General features: G+C 44.1%; 1 protein-coding gene across 2 annotated transcripts in view; it reads right to left on the bottom strand.

Annotated features, from left to right (window-relative positions):
* nAChRa1 (nicotinic acetylcholine receptor alpha1 subunit) overlaps window positions 1-19,890 on the bottom strand; it is a 116,518-nt gene that overhangs the window by 57,363 nt on the left and 39,265 nt on the right. The window contains exon 2 of one of the 2 annotated variants that reach the window (XM_026442626.1): window positions 19,511-19,786. In XM_026442626.1, the coding sequence (XP_026298411.1) occupies window positions 19,511-19,768 (258 nt within the window). In that variant the 5' untranslated portion in view covers window positions 19,769-19,786. Of the gene's footprint in view, window positions 1-19,510; window positions 19,787-19,890 lie in introns of those variants that run through there. The other variant, NM_001098220.1, reaches the window with a different exon arrangement.

The raw sequence follows: 19,890 nt of genomic DNA, 5'->3' as shown, positions 1-19,890 counted from the left end.
CATAATGCAGACGAGCGAAACGTTTCTACGCAAACATTATCCGCATTTACGAGAGGATTTTACCACAAGCAATTCAACGCGCAATTCGACTTCCCCTCTCTCTGTCTCTTCTTAAATCTTGTTACGCGTGTCGTGGTCGAAATCGGTAATTGCGATCGAAAAACGCGGCTATTTTTAACGGGTATAGAGGCAAATTTCTGCTCGATATTCATAGGAGGGGTGGATTATTATCGATCTCGCGTCCACCCCTCCCCGTGCTTTAATTAAAAAATTATCGATTTTTCGCGCGTCCCATTGTCCCAACGAAATTGAAATAGATATTTAGTCTGAAACGAGATGGCTCGATCGATTAACGCCGAATAACAAAAGGGAGGAAGAGAGGAAAATGTCGAGGGTGTGTTCGAACGTATCTATCAACTTTCCCTCCGGAGAATGGAGGGCGTTGGGGGGGGATTGATTTGTTAATGAATTTTAAAAAAAAAAAGAGTGGTCTGAAAAGAGTGGCGACTCCATTCGACTCTTTCATCCGGTAATAAAATTTTCGATTCCTCCACGCTCTCTCTCGCTTTGATTTTGTTTACTCTCTCGTATTAACTTTCGATCGGTTCGAGAAAAGAAAGAAAAGAGGGAGGATGGATGCCGAGAGTGGGCCGATAAATTTTATCCTTCGACAGAAACTCGATTCCCGTCAACCGATTGAATCGTGAATCGGGAGAGAAAAGGGGGAGTAAATTCTTTTGTATCCAAGTTGTAAACACGATGATAAGGCGCAAAAGTGAAAGTTCTGAAAACAACGGTGTCCCGTCGACGGTAATTTTTAACCGTTCCACCTCCACGTGTTTTTCTTTTCGCTCGATGAATTTAAAAAAAAAAAACTGGAAAGCGGAAAAATACAAAGAAAGAAAACTCGGGCAAAATTTATCTTTAATGAAATTCGGCGAGTTCGTTTTAATCGTCGCTGGGAACGAAGGGTGGAAATTTTAAGGATCGAGGAATAAAAAAGAGAAAGGAAGGAAGGAAGGGAGAAAAGAAAAAAAATGTATCAAACGTTCGATCCAACTCTTTTTTTTTATCCCCTTTTTATGCACCTTTCGATGCGTCGTAAAACAAGAGGAAAACACGTCGAACCCTTTGTTAAGAATTTCGTTAGCGATCATACAGCATGTTGCGAGATCACATTTTCCGGGACATCTTCGAAACCGCTTTTACGAGGCATCGTTTTATAGCGCGATCTCTGGGAAATCGTTTTATAGAACGCACACCGTACGTCGCTGCATCAACACCAGTTTTCGAATAAGTGTTTTATACACCTATTCCTCGGCGAGCTTTCACCGGATCCACCTCCCCTTCCCCAACTTCGTAAAAACATCCCCTTCCCCCGAGAGATCCGCTCAACAAATAAAGCCAAATAACTAAAGCAAAATAATCCCTCGAATCTCATCCTCGAATAATAATAACCGATAATAAAAATATTAAAACCGATCGAAATCGAGTAGATCGAATAAAAATTTCCAATTATTGTAAATAATATCGATACAAGTCTCAGGAACGTGTCCGAAAACAAGTGGAAAAAGTCAATATTGGCGGGGCGGAATAAGATGGAATAACTCGATTACAACCAACAAGTCGAACAGATTACGATCGTTCCGAAACCTTACGTGTTCCTCCCCTTGGGAGGGAAGGGACAATAGCCAGCCTCCTCCCCTCCCCTTGGCTTCTTTTATTTATCGCCGAATGAGTATCGCTCCCCTGTAATACTCCCTTTTGCCTGTAACTCCCGGATACATAACGGCCCCTAACACGCTTCGAGCGTAATGGAAAATTTGCCGGATAGAAATAAAGGGAAAGAGGAAGGAGGGGGAGGGGAGGAAGAGAGTATAGTGGAGGGGGAGGGCAGACGTTTCGACGTTACTTTTGTCGGGAGAATATGGAGGCGTATCGATGCGCGAGAGCGTCGCCGCTGCAATCCGAGCGAGGGTCATCGAACCGCGGTTGCTGCAACGACGGCACCGCGGACGGCCAAACGGCGGCAGCTATTGCAGCTGCACGTCGCTTTTACAACTGCGCCCCACGGTGAAATAATAACGGGCGTGGCGACCGGGCGACGGCCGCTCTCGTTTCCACCCGCGGTTACGTCCACCTACCCCCGTCGGATAAATATACTTCTGATTAGAGGCGATAATGCCTGTTAACTGCGATAATGACGGCGCCGAAGCGTTACTCGAAAGCGCGCCACCACCCTTAAATCACGGCGAGCGGACAGTTCGGCGGGGAGTGGCGCCACCACCGCGCCCCTATCCGCAGACCCAATTTCTTTTTACCTCTCTTTCTCTTCCTTATTCTGCTTTCTTTCTCTCCCAAAAATATTTTCCACCTGTTTAATTATATATAATATGATTTTTGCATAATTCGAGCTTCTGATTGTACTCCAAGTTGTAGCGAGAATCTCTTCTGCAAGATCAGATCGATTTTTATTGATCGTGGCTCGAACACGAGTTGAATTCGATTGCTCTCCTTCCGTGGTTTATTAATTTCGCGGTCCAACGGATTCCAGTTAAATAAGAAAGAGAGGATTCGAAGGGGAAAATTCGGTTTCGCGAGGAATCCGCCGAGTTTCGACATTTCCTCCTCCTCTTCCAAGTTCCCTCCGCACTCTCCTCCCTCGACAATGGCCGAGAACCAACGGAAAGAAACTTCCCTCCAAACTTTTTTCATTTGCATATTCACGCGGCCCGCTGTCGCTGTCAGCAAATTGAAAGCAAATTGAAAGCAGGAATCGCGGCCGATCGGTTATTGTTAATCTCGTTATCTCGGGTGCCTAATCCCGTGCCAGGGATCAGCAATCGATACGCGACGCGTTTTCCCAGATGCCGCATCTCTCTCCTCTCCTCTCCTCCCTCGACGTGACTTTTCGAAAAAATGACGGGATCGATCTCGTTTCCACGACGAGAAGAATATTTCTAACTTCGAAAGAAAGAGAAACGTTGCTTCCGATATAGAGTCAACACAAACACTGTCGATAGTAGCCTGTTAATTAAGGGATCGTTGTTCATCAAACTCGAAGATACTTTCGAAGCTAGGATCGAGAAGAGAGATGAAAGGCCTCTTCATCGCTTCAACTCGTTAAACGCTTCTTCAAATTCCTCTTTCCCCTCCTCTCGATTAATCTTCGAGTTCGAGAATTTGAAAAAGAATTTCATCGAATTTCGCAGTCACGATTTCACACACGCGTGCGTCATTCGTTCGCTCCAACGCAAGTTGAAACGCGCTACATTGCTGCCGGCCGATCGATCGCCACCGATACGGTTCAACACCCGCTCCTGCTAGGAGCTCGCACGAGCTAGACGGCCAAGGAGAAGTGCATCCTTCTTCTTTATCCTCGTCTTGGAGGGGCGCAGCCGCGCCTTCTTTCGCGCGTGTGTGCGTGCGTGTGCACTCGCTCGTGCATGGAGGAGAGAGGCTAATGCCGCGACCGGCATCATTCCACCCGATTTCACGCGGTCGAGATGCTAAGCGGCGGCAGTAATTAAAGACCGGGTTAATTAGTGGCTGCCGCGCTCGTTCGAGCGTATCGCGGTCTATATAACACGCGTGCACCTCCCCCACCTCCTCCCTGGCGCCAACAAACTTTACCAGACTTTGCTTCTATTGGTATTTTTTTATCCTTCATCCCTCTTCGATGAGACGAAACTTGGCTGCAATTTATCCGATGACGGATCATCCGTCAGACTCCCAACGTTCTTAACTTTCTTAATTCTCCACGAGGTGTTCGATTGGAGGAGGGATGAAGGGAGGGAGAAAATGAAAATTCAGACTTTTCTTTTTTACGAAAAATTGCGGGGTGAAAGACGCGGCACGATCTCGATATCTCGGGCCAGCTTTTTCATTCAGTCAACGATAAACGAGGTATTTATTATATGACGAGAAAGACGAGTTGTTTTAAAGTTAAGAATTGGAAACGGGAGCAAAACTGATAAACGCAAAGTTTTTTTATTAACGTTTCGAAGAAGAAACGCTTTTGGTCGAATCGTCAACGATCCCGTCTTCCGCCCATTTTTTCCTTCCATTTTCTGCATTCTCCATGCGCAACGTTTGTTTCCTCTCGTTGTTCGATCGAACGATTCGTTGAACCGATAACGCGGTTAATTGCCACCTTCGATCCTTCGACCTCTCCCCCGCTTCGCGAAACAATGCACGTAATTATTTAACGGGGCCGACAAGCTGGGGATCCATACTAATACCGCGATCCATATGCAGATTGTTGTTTGACGCGTCAGCTCAGAATTTGAAATACATATGCAGATTACGTTCCAAGGATGAAGAGGCTCCGGCTCGTTTAATATACCGTGCCGACACCGTGGAATATTGAAGAGCTAGGATCTCCCCTTCTCTGAATCTTGGCGGAAAGGAGCCAAGCCCATCCGCGTTTTCGAACTCAAATATATATATATATATATTATTATCCCCGTCGGTGGAGAAAATATCCGTGGAGATGACGGCGCGAGCTCGGCCATTTCTCCCTCGTCCTCCCTCTAATCGAGGATACGAGGAAATTTAGTTAACCGATCCGACAAATTAGATCGAGCGAACCGGTCCGAAAACTCTCTCCACCCTTCCCCGTTACGCGTGTAAATCGACGCTCCAAACTCCGGGCGAAACCACCTCTCCTTTGTGGAGAAAGGATCCTTTATTCCGCACGACCGGCCAACTTCGCGGGATGAAACTTCCACGATCCGTCCAGGGAACGTCAGTTCGAGAGAAGGTCATTATTATCAAAGTATGACCAATTAAGATAGAGGATAGCAGTTCGAAACTGGCGGCGAGACGAGGAGAATTCGGGAATGGACGATTATTGCTTGGGCAAAGCGATTCTCTTTAAAGGCGGTGTCTTGCCGCCTCGAGTGCTTCCTTCTGGTTCTTTCGCCAATAATTCTGAAATATCCCTTGCGTCAATTCTCTACAATTTCAACAAGGAATTGGAATCACGATTCTTCGAGAAGGAGAGTAAAGTTTCGTGTTTGCACGAAGGAAGAAAGGATTTGGAAGATCGAGATGTGGATCGCGATTTGCGAAGGGGGAAATTTTGACGGGGTCACGTTTCATTTTTTAATCGATCGATAAAGAGAGAGAAGGAGAAGAAAGGAAAGGGAGAGAGAATCACTCTTGTTAAACCGGTTTCAAATTTTCGAAGCGTCATCGATACGATTCGATTTCATTCGGACAGATACAAGCGTTGAAACGTTACGTCGGCGAAAAATGAAACAATTGATTTAATTATTTCATTGCGATATCCAGGAGCGTACGTTTATTTATAAATTCTCGCGGAAATTTCTCTCCCGGAGGCCGAGAAATTATTCTATCCGATGGGAACGGTAGTGAATTACCGTATTTATTAATTTTAAAACAGCGAGATTAATCACCGGAATAATAATCCGTACCTCCTTTATATTTATCCACGGCCCTCTGAAAAATGAAAGAGCACCGTGGATATGGAGTTCTATTTGTCCTGTTCCACAGGTCCATCCGGATAAACAGCCGGATGGAAACTGTCCAAACGTGCACGCGTATATAAAGAGAAGCAATAGCTAATTTTAACCCCTCGGTTCGATACACTCGAACAGAGAGAAAAACCTTCCTCCTCCCCGTCAAATATGAACAAACCAATGTGAACAAATGCGTGATACACGAGGCGTCATAATTGTCACCCGCTGTGTATAAAACGTGTAGAAACAGTCAACCCCTTTCCCTTGAAGCCGATCCTAAACTTATCCCCTCGAGAGAGAGGGAGAGAGAGAGAGAGAGAGAATCGAAACTTTGCACGAGGATATTTGTCTTTATTTTACCATCCCCTCCTTTACGATACTTTTTACGCCGCCCCCGTGAATTTTATTTACGAGCCCATTCCTTTCACTCCGCGTCCTTTCCTTGTCTCCCCTCGGGAAGTTGGCGTGAATTATCGTGGAATTAATCCTTATTATTATTATTATAAGTTATTTGGTAAACTCGAAATGACGAGGAATAGTGATTGTTTAAAAAACGCGTGTTATTCGTACTAATTCATCGTTCTATATAACGAAGCGAAGGGATTCGATGAGGGAGACAAGGGAAACACGGTCCATTTGCGAAACCAATAAAAGAAAGAAGTCAGGGAAAAAAAGAGGGGAGGGGGGAGGTCGTAAAAGCTAGCAGGTGGCCGCGCATCGATAAGAAAACTATAATCAGGGAGAGGCGGAGGGAGCTCGTAAAATCCAGGAGGATCTACGATCTCACCCTCATCACCCCGTCATCCACCACGCGTCGTTTCACGCCTCGAGAACGACGCATTTTCTTTCCTCCCATTTTTTTCTTCTTCTCTCTTCCCTCCTTCCTCCCCTCTTTGAAAAATCTCTTCTCTGTCCACGCGATAAGGCGGAAAAAAGAGGAGGGGGGAGGGGGAGGAAGAACGAGGTGTCCAACGGTGTCGGTTTTGCGGATCGCCGCTGGAAATCTTCGACCCCTCCCTGTTGTCAACAGGGAAGATAGCGGGTTTTACGCGAAAATCGATATCCTCCAGCACCCTCCCTCCTCCCACGAGTCCACGATACACCCACGGAAGAAAGGGATGCGCGCTCATTGCCGAGATACGCGCTCCGCGGTTATCTTATCTTTAATGCGCTTTTCCTCCTCCTTTTTCTCTTTTTCTTTCTTTCTTTCTTTTTTTTTTCCTCTCCCTCCTCCCACTATCTCACCCCCCTAACGCAACCTAACTACCACTGTATTTTGCCACTCGAGCGCAGCTGCTTTTGCTTTAAATCACCGCCTGGGATAACGTTCTGCGAGAACGTTATTCCAGAGACAAGGTTGCAACCAGCATCAACCAACAACCGCTATTACGTTTTTCTTCTCTCTCTCTCTCTCTAAACGACTCCTTTCCGCCAAGGAGCCGTTTCACTTTTTTACCACGCGGTTAATATTTTTCTTGACAACAAGGGGGCGATGACAAGGGTTTTCGAGACGAAGGGATGCGAGAACTCGAGAATACGATTCAGTAAGATTTTGTTTTAAAAAGAAAAAAAAAAAAAGAAAAGTCATCGCTGATCAACTTCAAGTTGATTGGAATTTTTTCAGCGCGATGCCCACGAATCTACCTGTTTTCACTTCAGGGAGAGAGAAAAACGAGGATTTTATTTTATTTTTTATGTTAATTTGCGTCGCGAGAACCAAAATTACACCGATAATTACACGTTCAAATTTTCCACGAATCCATACCCTCGCAAGATCCACGAGCATAATCTACGAAAAAATACGCGTGGAACACGTATGTGACACGTGTAAACGATTCCTCAAAGGGATGGATTATTATTTGAAGATTAGTTGCGCAAACAATGAAAAATCCGAGCCACGATTTTCTTCTTCTCGGCCGACACCCTTTCGACCCAAAATCCTTTCAATTCACGCACCCCTGGGTCGCTTTCACAATCGAGTCAAGGTAATTCTCGTTGTAATTTCTCATTGAACGACTCAATCGGAGAAGAGATCGATCGAGTTTTTCCATCGCCTTCTAGGAAAAAGCCTCCTCCTCGTTCGAGCTTCGATTCCACCTTGGCGTTAAACGGGCAAGATTTAACGCGCGCCGTTCCACGCATGTCTGACCCCATGCCAGATTCGCTCCACTTCCGTTTCGAGACGCGATTCGAATCAACGTATTCGGATCAGGTTCCTCCTAGTATCGAGTATATAACGTTTCGCGTGTACGATTGGAATTTATGAGATACGTAACGCGTGGCAAGATACGATTCGAAACGATATATATAAAGCTGCGCGACTCAAAGTACGCGAAGAGGAAAGAAAAGATCTTGGAGTAAGCGCCAAGTATATCAGTGATGAGGAAAATTTAATAGTTGTGGGTTAAATTTGGAGGTAATTTATTAATTGCCTAAGACAGTAATAATAATTGGAATGGCGAACAATTGAAAAGCGGATCGACTGAAATAGGTATGGAATAAATGTTGTTTTAAATAAGTAATTGCTTAAAGCAACTTTGTTCGAAATTTTTAATTAACCGGTTACTTTTTCAACTGTGACGCCTACCTTCGAGCAAAGTCCAATGCTTTGCTCAACGGTATTAACTCATTGGACAAAATATTCCTCACGATTTTTTGTCTATTTAATAGTGAATATGATAGAAGAAGAAAAAAGTTTCTATAATGAGGAGAAATATTTCCAAATATCTTCGATCGACAGAGCCCAATTCTTTTGCACACCGATACTAATTCATTGGATTGGAATTACGTCTTTTCTAAATTAAAGAGAGATCATTTCTGTATACGTAACGCTACGAATTTTAGAGATATTACACGATGGAAGAATATAGAGAAGCTTCCATACCAGAAAAATAATTTCCAAATAGACGCATATCTTCGAACCGATATTATTCATTGGATTGGAATTACGTCTTTCTTTAATTCAAAAGTGATCATTCGTATACACGTAACGCTGCACGAATTTTAGAGATATTACACGATGAAGAAAGAAAAAGATTTCCAAATACAGGCGTATCTTCGAATAGAATCCAATTCCTTTGCACACCGATACTAATTCATTGGATTGGAATCACGTCTTTCTTTAATTCAAAAGTGATCACTCGCGTATACACATAACACTGCACGAATTTTAGAGATATTACACGATGGAGAAAGAAAAAGATTTCCAAATATAGACGTATCTTCGAATAGAGTCCAATTCCTTTGCACCGATATTAATTCATTGGATTGGAATTACGTCTTTTCTAAATTAAAAAGAGATCATTCCTATATATGTAATGCTACAAATTTTAGACATATTATACGATGAAGAAAGAAAAAGATTTCCAAATACTCGATCGAGCAGAGTCCAATTCCTTTGCAGATCGATACTAATTCATTGGATTGGAATTACATCTTTTCTAAATTAAAAAGAGATCATTTCTATATACGAATTTTGGAGATATTATACAATGGAGAAAGAAAAAGATTTCTAAATATCTTCGAGCAGAGTCCAATTCCTTTGCACACCGATACTAATTCATTGGATTGGAATTACGTCTTTTCTAAATTAAAAAGAGATCATTCCTGTATACGTAACGAATTTTATAGATATTACACAATGGAAGAATAGAGAGAAGCTTCCATATCGAGGAAAACAATTCGCAAATACACGCGTATCTTCGAACAGAGTCCACCGATATTACTCATTGACTTAGAATTACGTCTTTTCCATTTAATTCAAAAGTGATCACTCCTGTAATATACACGTAACGCTGCACGAATTTTACAATTCTTACACGATGAAGGAACAGAGAGAAGCTTGGGAGAAAGATTTCCAACGTACACGCGTACGTTCGATCGAGGAGAGTCCAATACTCCCCCCAATACGTTCCCGATTATTCTTGTACACATGCATGTACGGCTCGCCGAGTGTCTCCGCCGGCGCAGGATCGAACGAACGGCGCAGAAAACAATTCCATCCCCCCTTCTCTCCCCCCTTCCTCCCCTGCATTCCTTTGGACACCGATAATAACTCCGACTTGTGGGTCACCGGGTACGCGAGACGACGAAAGGGAAGGGGATCGAACGACGACTTATAAAGAGGAGCAACGGCTGACAAAGCCACGACGGGGATCGAAGAGAATGCTCGACGGTCGCGTAATAGGTTGGATCCCTCCGTTCCGTTCCTACCCTTCTTCCTCCTGCAACGGATCAAGAACGTGCTTTGAACGTGCAAAGTTTCTTCTTCCCTTAACTCGACTTCTCGAGGAAGGAGGGGACTTCTCGTCAACACCGATCCCTCCAATCGAATCGAATCGAATCGAATATTCGTAAAAAGAAAAGTCGAGTCAACGAGGCATCGTTGAATAAAATTTAATCGGCAGGGATATAATAATAATCGAATTTTCGTTTTCATAATCCCCGGCAACGGTGGATACGGCGAAATGAAAACGGTTATGGAGCGACAATGGAGCAAGTCCGTCATTGTAAGGTAAACGGTTATAGTCGGACAAGTGGAATAAAACAGCCCTGGCCGGGCAAATAGAATAATCGGCCATTGTAGTATAGTTACAAGTATAGTTGCGCGAACAAGAATAGGGACTCTCGTTCGAGAAGCGAAAATATAATATAACGACAAACTTTCACCGATTATTATTAAAACAAACGAATTGACAATTTTATTTATAAATCGATCTCTCTTTCCAAACTCCATCGATCAATAAACAAATTATATGGAGTTGGAGTTTCTCTTTTAAATCCCTCTTTCGAAATTCCCTCCTTCGAGGATGGAAAAAAAGAAAAGAGAAAAGAAAATAAAAGGAGGAAAGGGTTCCGAGGGGCATCGTTCGATATCCTGGAACGGTGATAGGAGTTGCGGCCGGTAGTTACGGCGATTGGATCCCGCGACGACCAGGCCGTGGCCACTGGCCTGTGAAAACTGCAGGAAACTTAATTACCCGAAGTGGCCGGTAACAAGAGAGGCGAGGGCGATTCAACTCTCTCCCGAATCTCGCCGATCTCTCTGTCGGTACACCGTCACCAATTTTGCGTACCGTCAACTCGCGCGCGCACCTCCCGCGCGCCAAAACGTGCTCATATCGATCGCCCATTGTCGGCGGCGCGGCGTTCGCCGCGCTTTTCTTTCCTTTCCACCGCTCCATCCGATCTTCCTCTCGAATCCTTTCGAACTCTTCCGCAGGGACAGAATAAATTTCGCCGAGAGAAATTCTCTCTTCCTTTTTTCCTCCTCTCCGAGAAAAAGAAAAGGAGGATTCGAATTCTGAAGGATCCCTGCGTATCCCCGAGAAGAGAAAGGGTGGAGAAATCGAGAATACTCGAAGGAACGGAGTCTAGGATGGGGACGAGTGACTCTCGAAGAGAGTCGGTTTATCCAAGCAACTGGTCAAACTTTCAACGATCGCGATTCCATTGTAACCCGATATTGCCGATCTTCTCCTCTCCACTAATTTTAATAACCGATTTAACAACGCAAAAAAAGGATCATCGATCTGACTCTTCTCAATTTTGATTGTTGCTTATATTCTCCTTCCCTCGTTTTTGGATATTTTTCGCTCGGCGATGGCACGTCCATTTCTCGCGTATCAACTTGCGTATTAATATTAACCGTGGTCGTCGAGGGGATTTTCTCATCGTGGAAAATTTTCGTGGAAAATTACGCGGCGATCGTAATTGCGCTGGCGAGGGCACGTCCCTCCCCACCCTAGCTATCGTTCGAGCTATCAACGGGCTGGTGAAAACTGGGCGAAATTTAATTAACCGAGAACAGATCGGTCTAGTCTAGTCCAGGGGCTTTCGATCACTTATCGAGCCACCGTATAAATAAATTAAACGAACAGAATATTCCGGGGCTTGTTTCGAAACGGGAAGAAAATCTCGACTCGAGCATGGAAACCACTCGACCAACCGCTCGTAATATCCACTTTCCTCCTCTCTCTCTCTTTCTCCTGGTAGAGACCGCCAGAATTGCGAGGGCTTAACTATCACAATTACTCGGAGATTAGTCACCGGTACCAAGCTAAAGGAAAATGTGTAATTATTCCGTACGGATGAACATTTTTATTTCCCTCGATCGATTCTCCATAATGGAAGATCGAGTCTCTCTTTCGAAAAGAAATCAGTTTTCGATTCTGCTACTTCTGCCGGTTTCATTGTTCATTGCTGGTGGAAAGAAATCTCTAGGGGCCTTCGCCTATCTCCACTTTAGACGCTTTGATCCTGATGCTACATAGTAGTAATAGTTGAAGAGTTATAATTCGAAAATATTCGAAAATCGTAAAAATCATCCGAGAGATATTTTCGAAATTATCTCGAAATTACGTTTGTAAATTATGATAAGAAAATGTTTATATTGTTTTTTAATTACAATTGGATCTGGATGCATTCAACTTCGAAACACAGATTTTGGATTATGCAAATCCATCGTGACAGATATCACGGATGAAAATAGGCGTTTCCTTCCAAATTAATCAATCAGATTCTTCTTTCCACCAATGAACAATAGATTCTGTTTCGCTCGGGCAAAATGTTGGCAATCTCCGTTCCCAGGAATTTGCTTGCAGAGTTCCTTAACCCGTCGCGACCGCGTCAGAAATGACTGGAATCGCGTTTAATCATCGGGATTAGGCCGAGATCAGTCACCTACGAGGGCCGGGGGGAAATTGAATTATTCACGTCGACCGGTAATAAGGCAGGAAATGACTGCTCCCCGTGTTAATTATGCGCGATTTAGAACCGTATTCGCCAATTATCCCCACTCGTCAGCCACTCGATGCTCCGTGGAACACGCGGAAACCCGAGTAATTTTTTTTTATCGGGAGAAATCACTCGAGATTTCAATTATAATCCGATAATTCCCTCGATCGTTTTTCGAGATTACTACGTGTTAACGGACGAACGCGTCCGTGGATTCTTTCCCTTGGACAATTTCACGCAAATTTCACGCTATCCTCGACACACTCCGCGTCAAACTTAAAATTGACTTGGGAACTACGGGTAACGAATGACAAGGTTTTCGAACAATATTTTGGAAACTTCGGTGAACTTTGATCGAACGCTGTTGCCCTCGTTTTAAGCGATACGACGAGCGGTAAGACGATTTTCGAAAGTTTTATTGGATACGATAGGCAAGTTCAACGAAACAATTTTCACCGGCTATGGATTAAATTCTAAACCGTACGATAATACGGGATTATTATCCTTCAAATTCTTTCTTCCCCTTTAAAACAATAAGATTTACCTGCTCGAATTAATCGACGTGACGCTAACGAGACGCTAATTTCCAATTTGAACGGGTTTAGAAATTTATCGATCGAATTTATCCGGAATCGGAGTCAATTTAAAAGCGGCGATCGGTGACAAGAAAATCGATTCTCCCGGTCCCTTAAACCGCCAACAGGGGCCATTATTATCCACTCTACCCCCCCCTCGGTGGCGGTCTCCTTAAAGGAGTAACCACGTAGGTCGAATCGCTATCGAAGCAACTTCCCTCCACCCGATCCTAATGAGCAAAAGTCTTCGTTATCGCGGATGGGGGCTGATAACGACACGGAGGAACACGATCCACCGCGAGTAACGTTACCTTAACAACCGTCCCTCTTCGAATCACCGCTGATACGATGGCGGCGTATCGCGGGGGGACCTAATTGCGGGGCGAAACACGAGCTAATTGACAGTGATGGAGGAACGAATTAAACGAGTCTCGCTTCCCCCTCCTCTATGAAAAATCATCGACACGAATGGAACACCGAGGGAAGGATGTTCCTTCGTTTATAATTTTCCCCTTCTGTCGTGAACGAGGGATGAAAAAAATGTCACTCTACTTTTCGAGACGTGATTTTGATTCTCTCAATCATCAATCTTTTCGAAATCGAATCCTTATTCGAGTCGAGTCTAAGATTCTCCTCCTTCGAGAACGATTTACGTACGAAAAACGGGATTTCGTTTCTCGTTCGATTTTAACTCGATCGAGAAACGTAATTTCGATTTACATGCGAACGAAATATACCCCCAAGTTACGCAGCTGCATCGTTAATGTTACGCGATCGACACAACGGAGCCTCGGTTTAATTGTTTATCCGGAACCGAGGCCCTCTGTCCTGTAATCCAATCAGCGTGGGAGGAGGAGAGAGGGGGACTAATTTAGAAAATTGTCGGAATCCAGTGCCGATTAATTCCGCGCCGGGCAACGAGGGAGCAAGCTCGGCGAATTTTCGTTTTTATCGCGAAAATTCAATATTCGTATGAATATTGAATTCAAACAGAGAGAGAAGGAGGGGGACTAGCTACAACTTGCCGATCCCCTGATAAATTCCCGAGGAAACAGAATCGAACGTCGAAACGCGGCCAATTATCCAACGTTTAATTAAAGCATCGTCCACCGATCCTCGTTTCTTGGGCGTTAATTCGCGTCGAGAAGCGAATCTGGAGAGGAGGGGAGAGGATCGGTATCCGGCGCAATTAAATTCTGTCGTCTAATTAAAAAAAAAAAAAGAAAGGATCGTCAAACTCTCTGGCCTCCCGTCATAATCGCGTCGATTCTGCGAAAATGCCGCGAGAAGAATCGTTTCCCTTCCTCCTCAAAAAAAAAAAAAAAAAAAAAAAGAAGCATCGCGGAAGCTTAATTGGAAGAAACGAAGGGAATTGGAAATTCACGAGATACGGGAAGAATACGGCCGTTCGATGCCCTTCGAACCGTCAAATCGTCTCTCTCTCTGCAGCTTTAACACGACTTAACCGTTTCCCCCTTGTTCCGTGCGCGCACTTCAATTACACCTGCCTCCGTTTTAATTGGACCACTTCGATCATCGATGCCGATTGCACACCGATTACCTGCCGATTTCCCTTTCCCATTTATCCCTCCCCCTTTCGTCCAAGTCGAGCTTCTTCGAATTTCGTCTGTTTTCGGTAATTTTTTTTTTTTCTTATTCATTTATATACTTTTTCTTTCTTCTTTTTTCTTTATTTCTTATTGGTCGCTATCTCTCATCGCGGTTTTCGTTCGATATAAAGCTGGTCGAATCGAATCATCGGCTCGAACGAAATCAACATGGACGAGACACGCCGGATTTTTTCTTTTTTTTTCCTTCTTTTTTCTTTTTCACATTCCACCGAAGCATCCGGCGTTTAATCGTGGTTTTTCTACGCCGCCTGGATACCAGAAAGCATATATGAAGCGACAATATTTGCTCGATCTCACGGAGCGCCTCCTCCTCCTCCTCCTCCTCCTTTCGCCCCGTTTTTCCGCGCGCTTGTTTGCGAAAGCAGCGAGAGAAATCCCCTCGCGATACAGCGAGCCGAGTTGGTGGATATTTCGCGGCGAGGGCTACTTTACTCTTTGCCCGGTTAAAAAAAATATATACGCGCGGCGTGGCATGGCTCGTTAATCTTTATAAGATCGAAGGCCGGTGGAGGAGGTGGTCCCTTTTTCTCTCTCTCTCTCTCTCTCTCTCTCTCTCTCTTTTCTTTCTTTTTCAGAAAGGAGGGCGTGTAAATAATGGGTATATGTCGTTTCCCCCTCGTCGCTCTTCTGGGACATGCTACTCCTCATCATACGCCTGCCACATCCATTAACCTATTGCCACTCTTCCTCCGTTCGACTCGTCCCATCCGAAGCATTCAAATTCTTCGCGAGCTCTATCAGAGATTCTTTCTCCCAATTTTTAAGTATTAAAAAACGATTCAAAGTCTCTCTCTGTTGCAAATTCTTATTAGGAAAACGTTTCTTTATCGATTAATCCCTATCTATATGTATACGAAAGAATGGAGAGAAAATCATGATCAAAAATCGAAAGAGGAGGAGGGAAATCTTTCCGTTCGACGCACGAAAAAGGAACTTATCGCGAGCTCTATCAGAGATTCTTTCTCCCAATTTTAAGTATTAAAAAACGATTCAAAGTCTCTTTATTGCAAATTTTTATTAGGAAAACGTTTCTTTATCGATTAATTCTTATCTGTATATATATACGAAAGAACGGGGAGAAAATCGTGCTCGAAAATCGAAAGAGGAGAAGGGGAATCTTTCCGTTCGACGTACGAAAAAGGAACTTATCGCGAGTTCTATCAGAGATTCTTTCTCCCAATTTTTAAGTATTAAAAAACGATTCAAAGTCTCTCTCTCTGTTGCAAATTCTTATTAGCAAAACGTTTCTTTATCGATTAATCCCTATCTATATATATATACGAAAGAACGGGGAGAAAATCGTGGTCGAAAATCGAAAGAGCGGAGGAGGGGAATCTTTCCGTTCGACGCACGAAAAAGGAACTTATCGTGAGTTCTATCAGAGATTTTTTCTCCCAATTTTTAAGTATTAAAAAACGATTCAAAGTCTCTCTCTCTGTTGCAAATTCTTATTAGCAAAACGTTTCTTTATCGATTAATCCCTATCTATATATATATACGAAAGAACGGGGAGAAAATCGTGGTCGAAAATCGAAAGAGCGGAGGAGGGGAATCTTTCCGTTCGACGCACGAAAAAGGAACTTATCGTGAGTTCTATCAGAGATTTTTTCTCCCAATTTTTAAGTATTAAAAAACGATTCAAAGTCTCTCTCTGTTGCAAATTCTTATTAGGAAAACGTTTCTTTATCGATTAATCCCCATCTATATATATATACGAAAGAATGGGGAGAAAATCGTGCTCGAAAATCGAAAGAGCGGAGGAGGGGAACCCCGTGAAATCACGGAAAAGGAATTTAAACGTATCGCGAGTTCTACGTTTTATCAGAGATTCTTTCTCCCAATTTTAAGTATTAAAAAACTATTGAAAGTCTCTCTCTCTCTCTGTTGCAAATTCTTATTAGGAAAACGTTTCTTTATCGATTAATCCCTATCTGTATATACACGAAAGACGGAGACAGGGAGAAAATCGAAAGAGCGGAGGAGGGGAATCTTTCCGTTCGACGCACGAAAAAGGAACTTATCGCGAGTTCTATCAGAGATTCTTTCTCCCAATTTTTAAGTATTAAAAAACGATTCAAAGTCTCTCTCTGTTGCAAATTCTTATTAGGAAAACGTTTCTTTATCGATTAATCCCCATCTATATATATATACGAAAGACGGACGGGGAGAAAATCGTGCTCGAAAATCGAAAGAGGCGAGGAGAGGAAGCCCGTGGAATCTTTCCGTTCGACGCACGAAAAAGGAACTTGTCCCTATGGTGCATCCACTTACGCGTGGCAAACAATTGGCCACGGTTAGCCTGCGATTATTGATCGGATTCCGAAGCGTTTCGTCGGCCGTGAAAAGTGGGCGTTGGCCGTGTCGCGTGACACGGGGAGAGTGGCCACGGCTGAAAGAGGGAAACATCGGTGGTAAGAATCGATTCGACCGGATATTCCACGTCGTCGAAAAGGGGATCGTACTCTGAAAGCCCGATCATGCTCGGTTCAATAGGGGACTGCGAGCTTTCAATTCCGATTCAAGAGAGCCTGCTCCCTCTATGTACATGTATATGTATATATATATATATAATATATATATATCTTGTCGTCTTGGAACGTCGTGCGTGCAACAATCACCGGCATCCACGTCCACTGTTATTTTAATCGTCACCGCCACGCTTCGCCAAATGGGTTTCCCGTGTAGTTCATCCAGTTTACCGGTCGTTAACTCGCAACCCCCCCTCCCTTTTTTCCTCTTCCTTTTTCTTTCCTCTCCTCCCTCCCGTGGCCTCCTTTCCGTCGCGTGGAAATTACGGGCTTCGTCGTTCCTCCTCTCTGCTTCGCGATCGTCATTAAAATACGCGGACCGCCATCGTCCACGCAAAAAGATGAATCGGAATCACGGTTAACGAGCTGCTTTCGTTAAACCAGCCACCCAGTTGAATAGTTTCGCGCGTAGAAAATGAAAAGACAAATAATAATCCTTCTGCCGACTCTTCGTTGCAAATCTTCCTTACACTTGCCCCGATCGTTTCAATTTTCCATATTTTAAATATCCTATGCCTGACTGCAAGTGAAAAATCTTAGCTCTGAACAGTTTTTCAACGGGGAGAAGCGTCTTCCTTCGACGGGGAAAATAATTCCGATAATTCGTTGACGTGATTAATTCGAATTTGGTGTAAAATATTCCGCGGACGTGAAACTCGTCGCTTGGAAAAATTTATATTCGCGCGGACTTTTCACAATAATCCTCTCTCCGTTCGTTTATTGTATATCGAAATGAATTCTCCTCTCCGAAATTTATCTCCCCTCCTCGAAAACACTTGCATCCGCCTCGCGTAATTCGAGCTTGGCTCCCGTTGTCGATTCGCATCCAAGTAGAATCGGGCCCGAAAATCTCGGAAAACCTCTCGATTCGAGTAGATGAATGAGCGCGATAATTGCAGGAGAAAAGTTTTCCACGCGTGGAGTAATCGCTGTCGTGTCATTTTCACGTGGTAATAATAACGGTTCAGACCTGGTTGATTAATTATTCTTTCTTTCGCGCTCGCTTCAGATCGATCGATCGTAATTCGATTTCAGAGAACCATAGTCCAAACAACGATAAAGAGATTTTAATCGCGTAACGTTTCTTGCAGCTTTAACTCGCTCTATAAACGCTCGCTCGACAATTAGATTCCGCCTCCTTTCGCATCGTGGAGGAGAATTTATTTTTATACTCGGCCAATTTAACGCATCCTCCTCCGTTCTCACCAAAAGGATCCAGGAAAAAGGACCCGACAAATTTTCCTCACCTTTCCTCCTTTGCCCTTGTCCCACTTATTGGCCACTTTCCAACCAAATTCCCTCCATCAACATTAATTCTTTCCTCTTTAATTCTTCTCTCGATCGATTTCGCTTCGTATCTTCGAATCTCTTTCGAGCTTTTGCAATGCCAACCGTAACAACCGAAAGAAACCTTGGAAAACCCTTCTCTTCCTTTACTGAAATTACAACGTCGATATTCGGTCGATGATAACCGAATGGGAGGACGAGCAGCCTCGCGTGGCTGGCCGACCGATAACAAATTAATTATAGTTTGAACGGAGGAGTAGGAGGAGGAGTAAGAACAGGAGGAGGAGGAGGTTTGGAACACGTATATTTAGTCTATAGACAACCGTCGATCGAGGTAATTACAGCTGAAATTCAGGGGCCGGGCTGTATAAGCATGTAACACGAATGTAATAACCAAGGAGGACAATGCGGCTCCCTCTCCCCCCTCGCCCAATGGCGGGTGCGGGCCATCCTATATATACGAGGGAGGAGAGGGACAATCGCGTAATTGTAGCGCATTGATCCGATCCTGAGAAGATGACCTCGGGAGAGAGAGGTCGGCGTGTGAGGCGAACCTCGGCCCACCTCGAGGAGACACGATTGATCGCTTGCGATCAGATTATGCCAATTAATGGCTCGGCCCAGCTATGTGTACCGCTCGCCACCGCTTGTAAATTAGTTCCGCTTCCGGAATTCAACTTCTGTCCGACCGCGTGTCTCCATCATCCACCGACGAATCTCTCCGAGTGAATAACACCGAATATTCTCCATCATTTCTCCGATTTACAATGCGTTCGATCGGAGGGAGAAAAGGAAGGGAAGAGAAGGAAGAGAAGGGAAAAAAGGGAAGGGGATAATTATTATCATTGAAAGAATTAGTTTCGCTTCCGGAATTCAACTTCTGTCCAACCGCGTGTCTCCATCATCCACCGACGAATCTCTCCAAGTGAATAACACCGAATATTCTCCATCATTTCTCCGATTTACAATGCGTTCGATTGGAGAGAGAAAAGGAAGGGAAGAGAAGGAAGAGAAGGGAAAAAAGGGAAGGGGATAATTATTATTATTGAAAGAATTAGTTCCGGAATTCAACTTCTGTCCAACCGCGTGTCTCCATCATCCCTCGACGAATCTCTCCAAGTGAATAACACCGAATATTCTCCACCATTTCTCCGATTTACAATGCGTTCGATTGGAGGGAGAAAAGGAAGGAAGAGAAGGAAGAGAAGAGAAAGGGAAGGGATAATTATTATTATTGAAAGAATATAACATAACAAGGTAGGTCTACTCACAACGTCGATGAGCTGGGAGAGGCGCAGTCCCATTTTGACAGTGAGGCGATCGCTGTTGTTGCCAACGGGGCGGATGAGGCGGTTGTAGTTGGACAGCAGGTCGTCGTAGAGACGCTTCGCTTCCGAATTGGCCGAGGCACCCGGAAACGGGGCAACAAGACAGGAAATGGCCGTCGCCATCGCCAGCAATCCGCCCAACCTAGACCACCATCGCCACCAGCCTTTCCCACCGTCGTTCGACCAAGCATCCCTAAGCATCGTACGCCTTGTCCACCCCTGAAAACCATAACAATTTCACCTGCGTTAGACTTTCAATCATCTCGTATGTATGTATTATCATTCTCCTTCGTTTGATTACTTATAACTCGTAAATGTCGTAG

The sequence above is a fragment of the Apis mellifera genome, linkage group LG9 (assembly GCF_003254395.2).
Source record: "Apis mellifera strain DH4 linkage group LG9, Amel_HAv3.1, whole genome shotgun sequence".
NCBI lineage: Eukaryota > Metazoa > Arthropoda > Insecta > Hymenoptera > Apidae > Apis > Apis mellifera.
The sequence above is the reverse complement of the archived record's forward strand: the minus strand, read 5'-3'. Positions and strand labels throughout refer to the sequence as shown.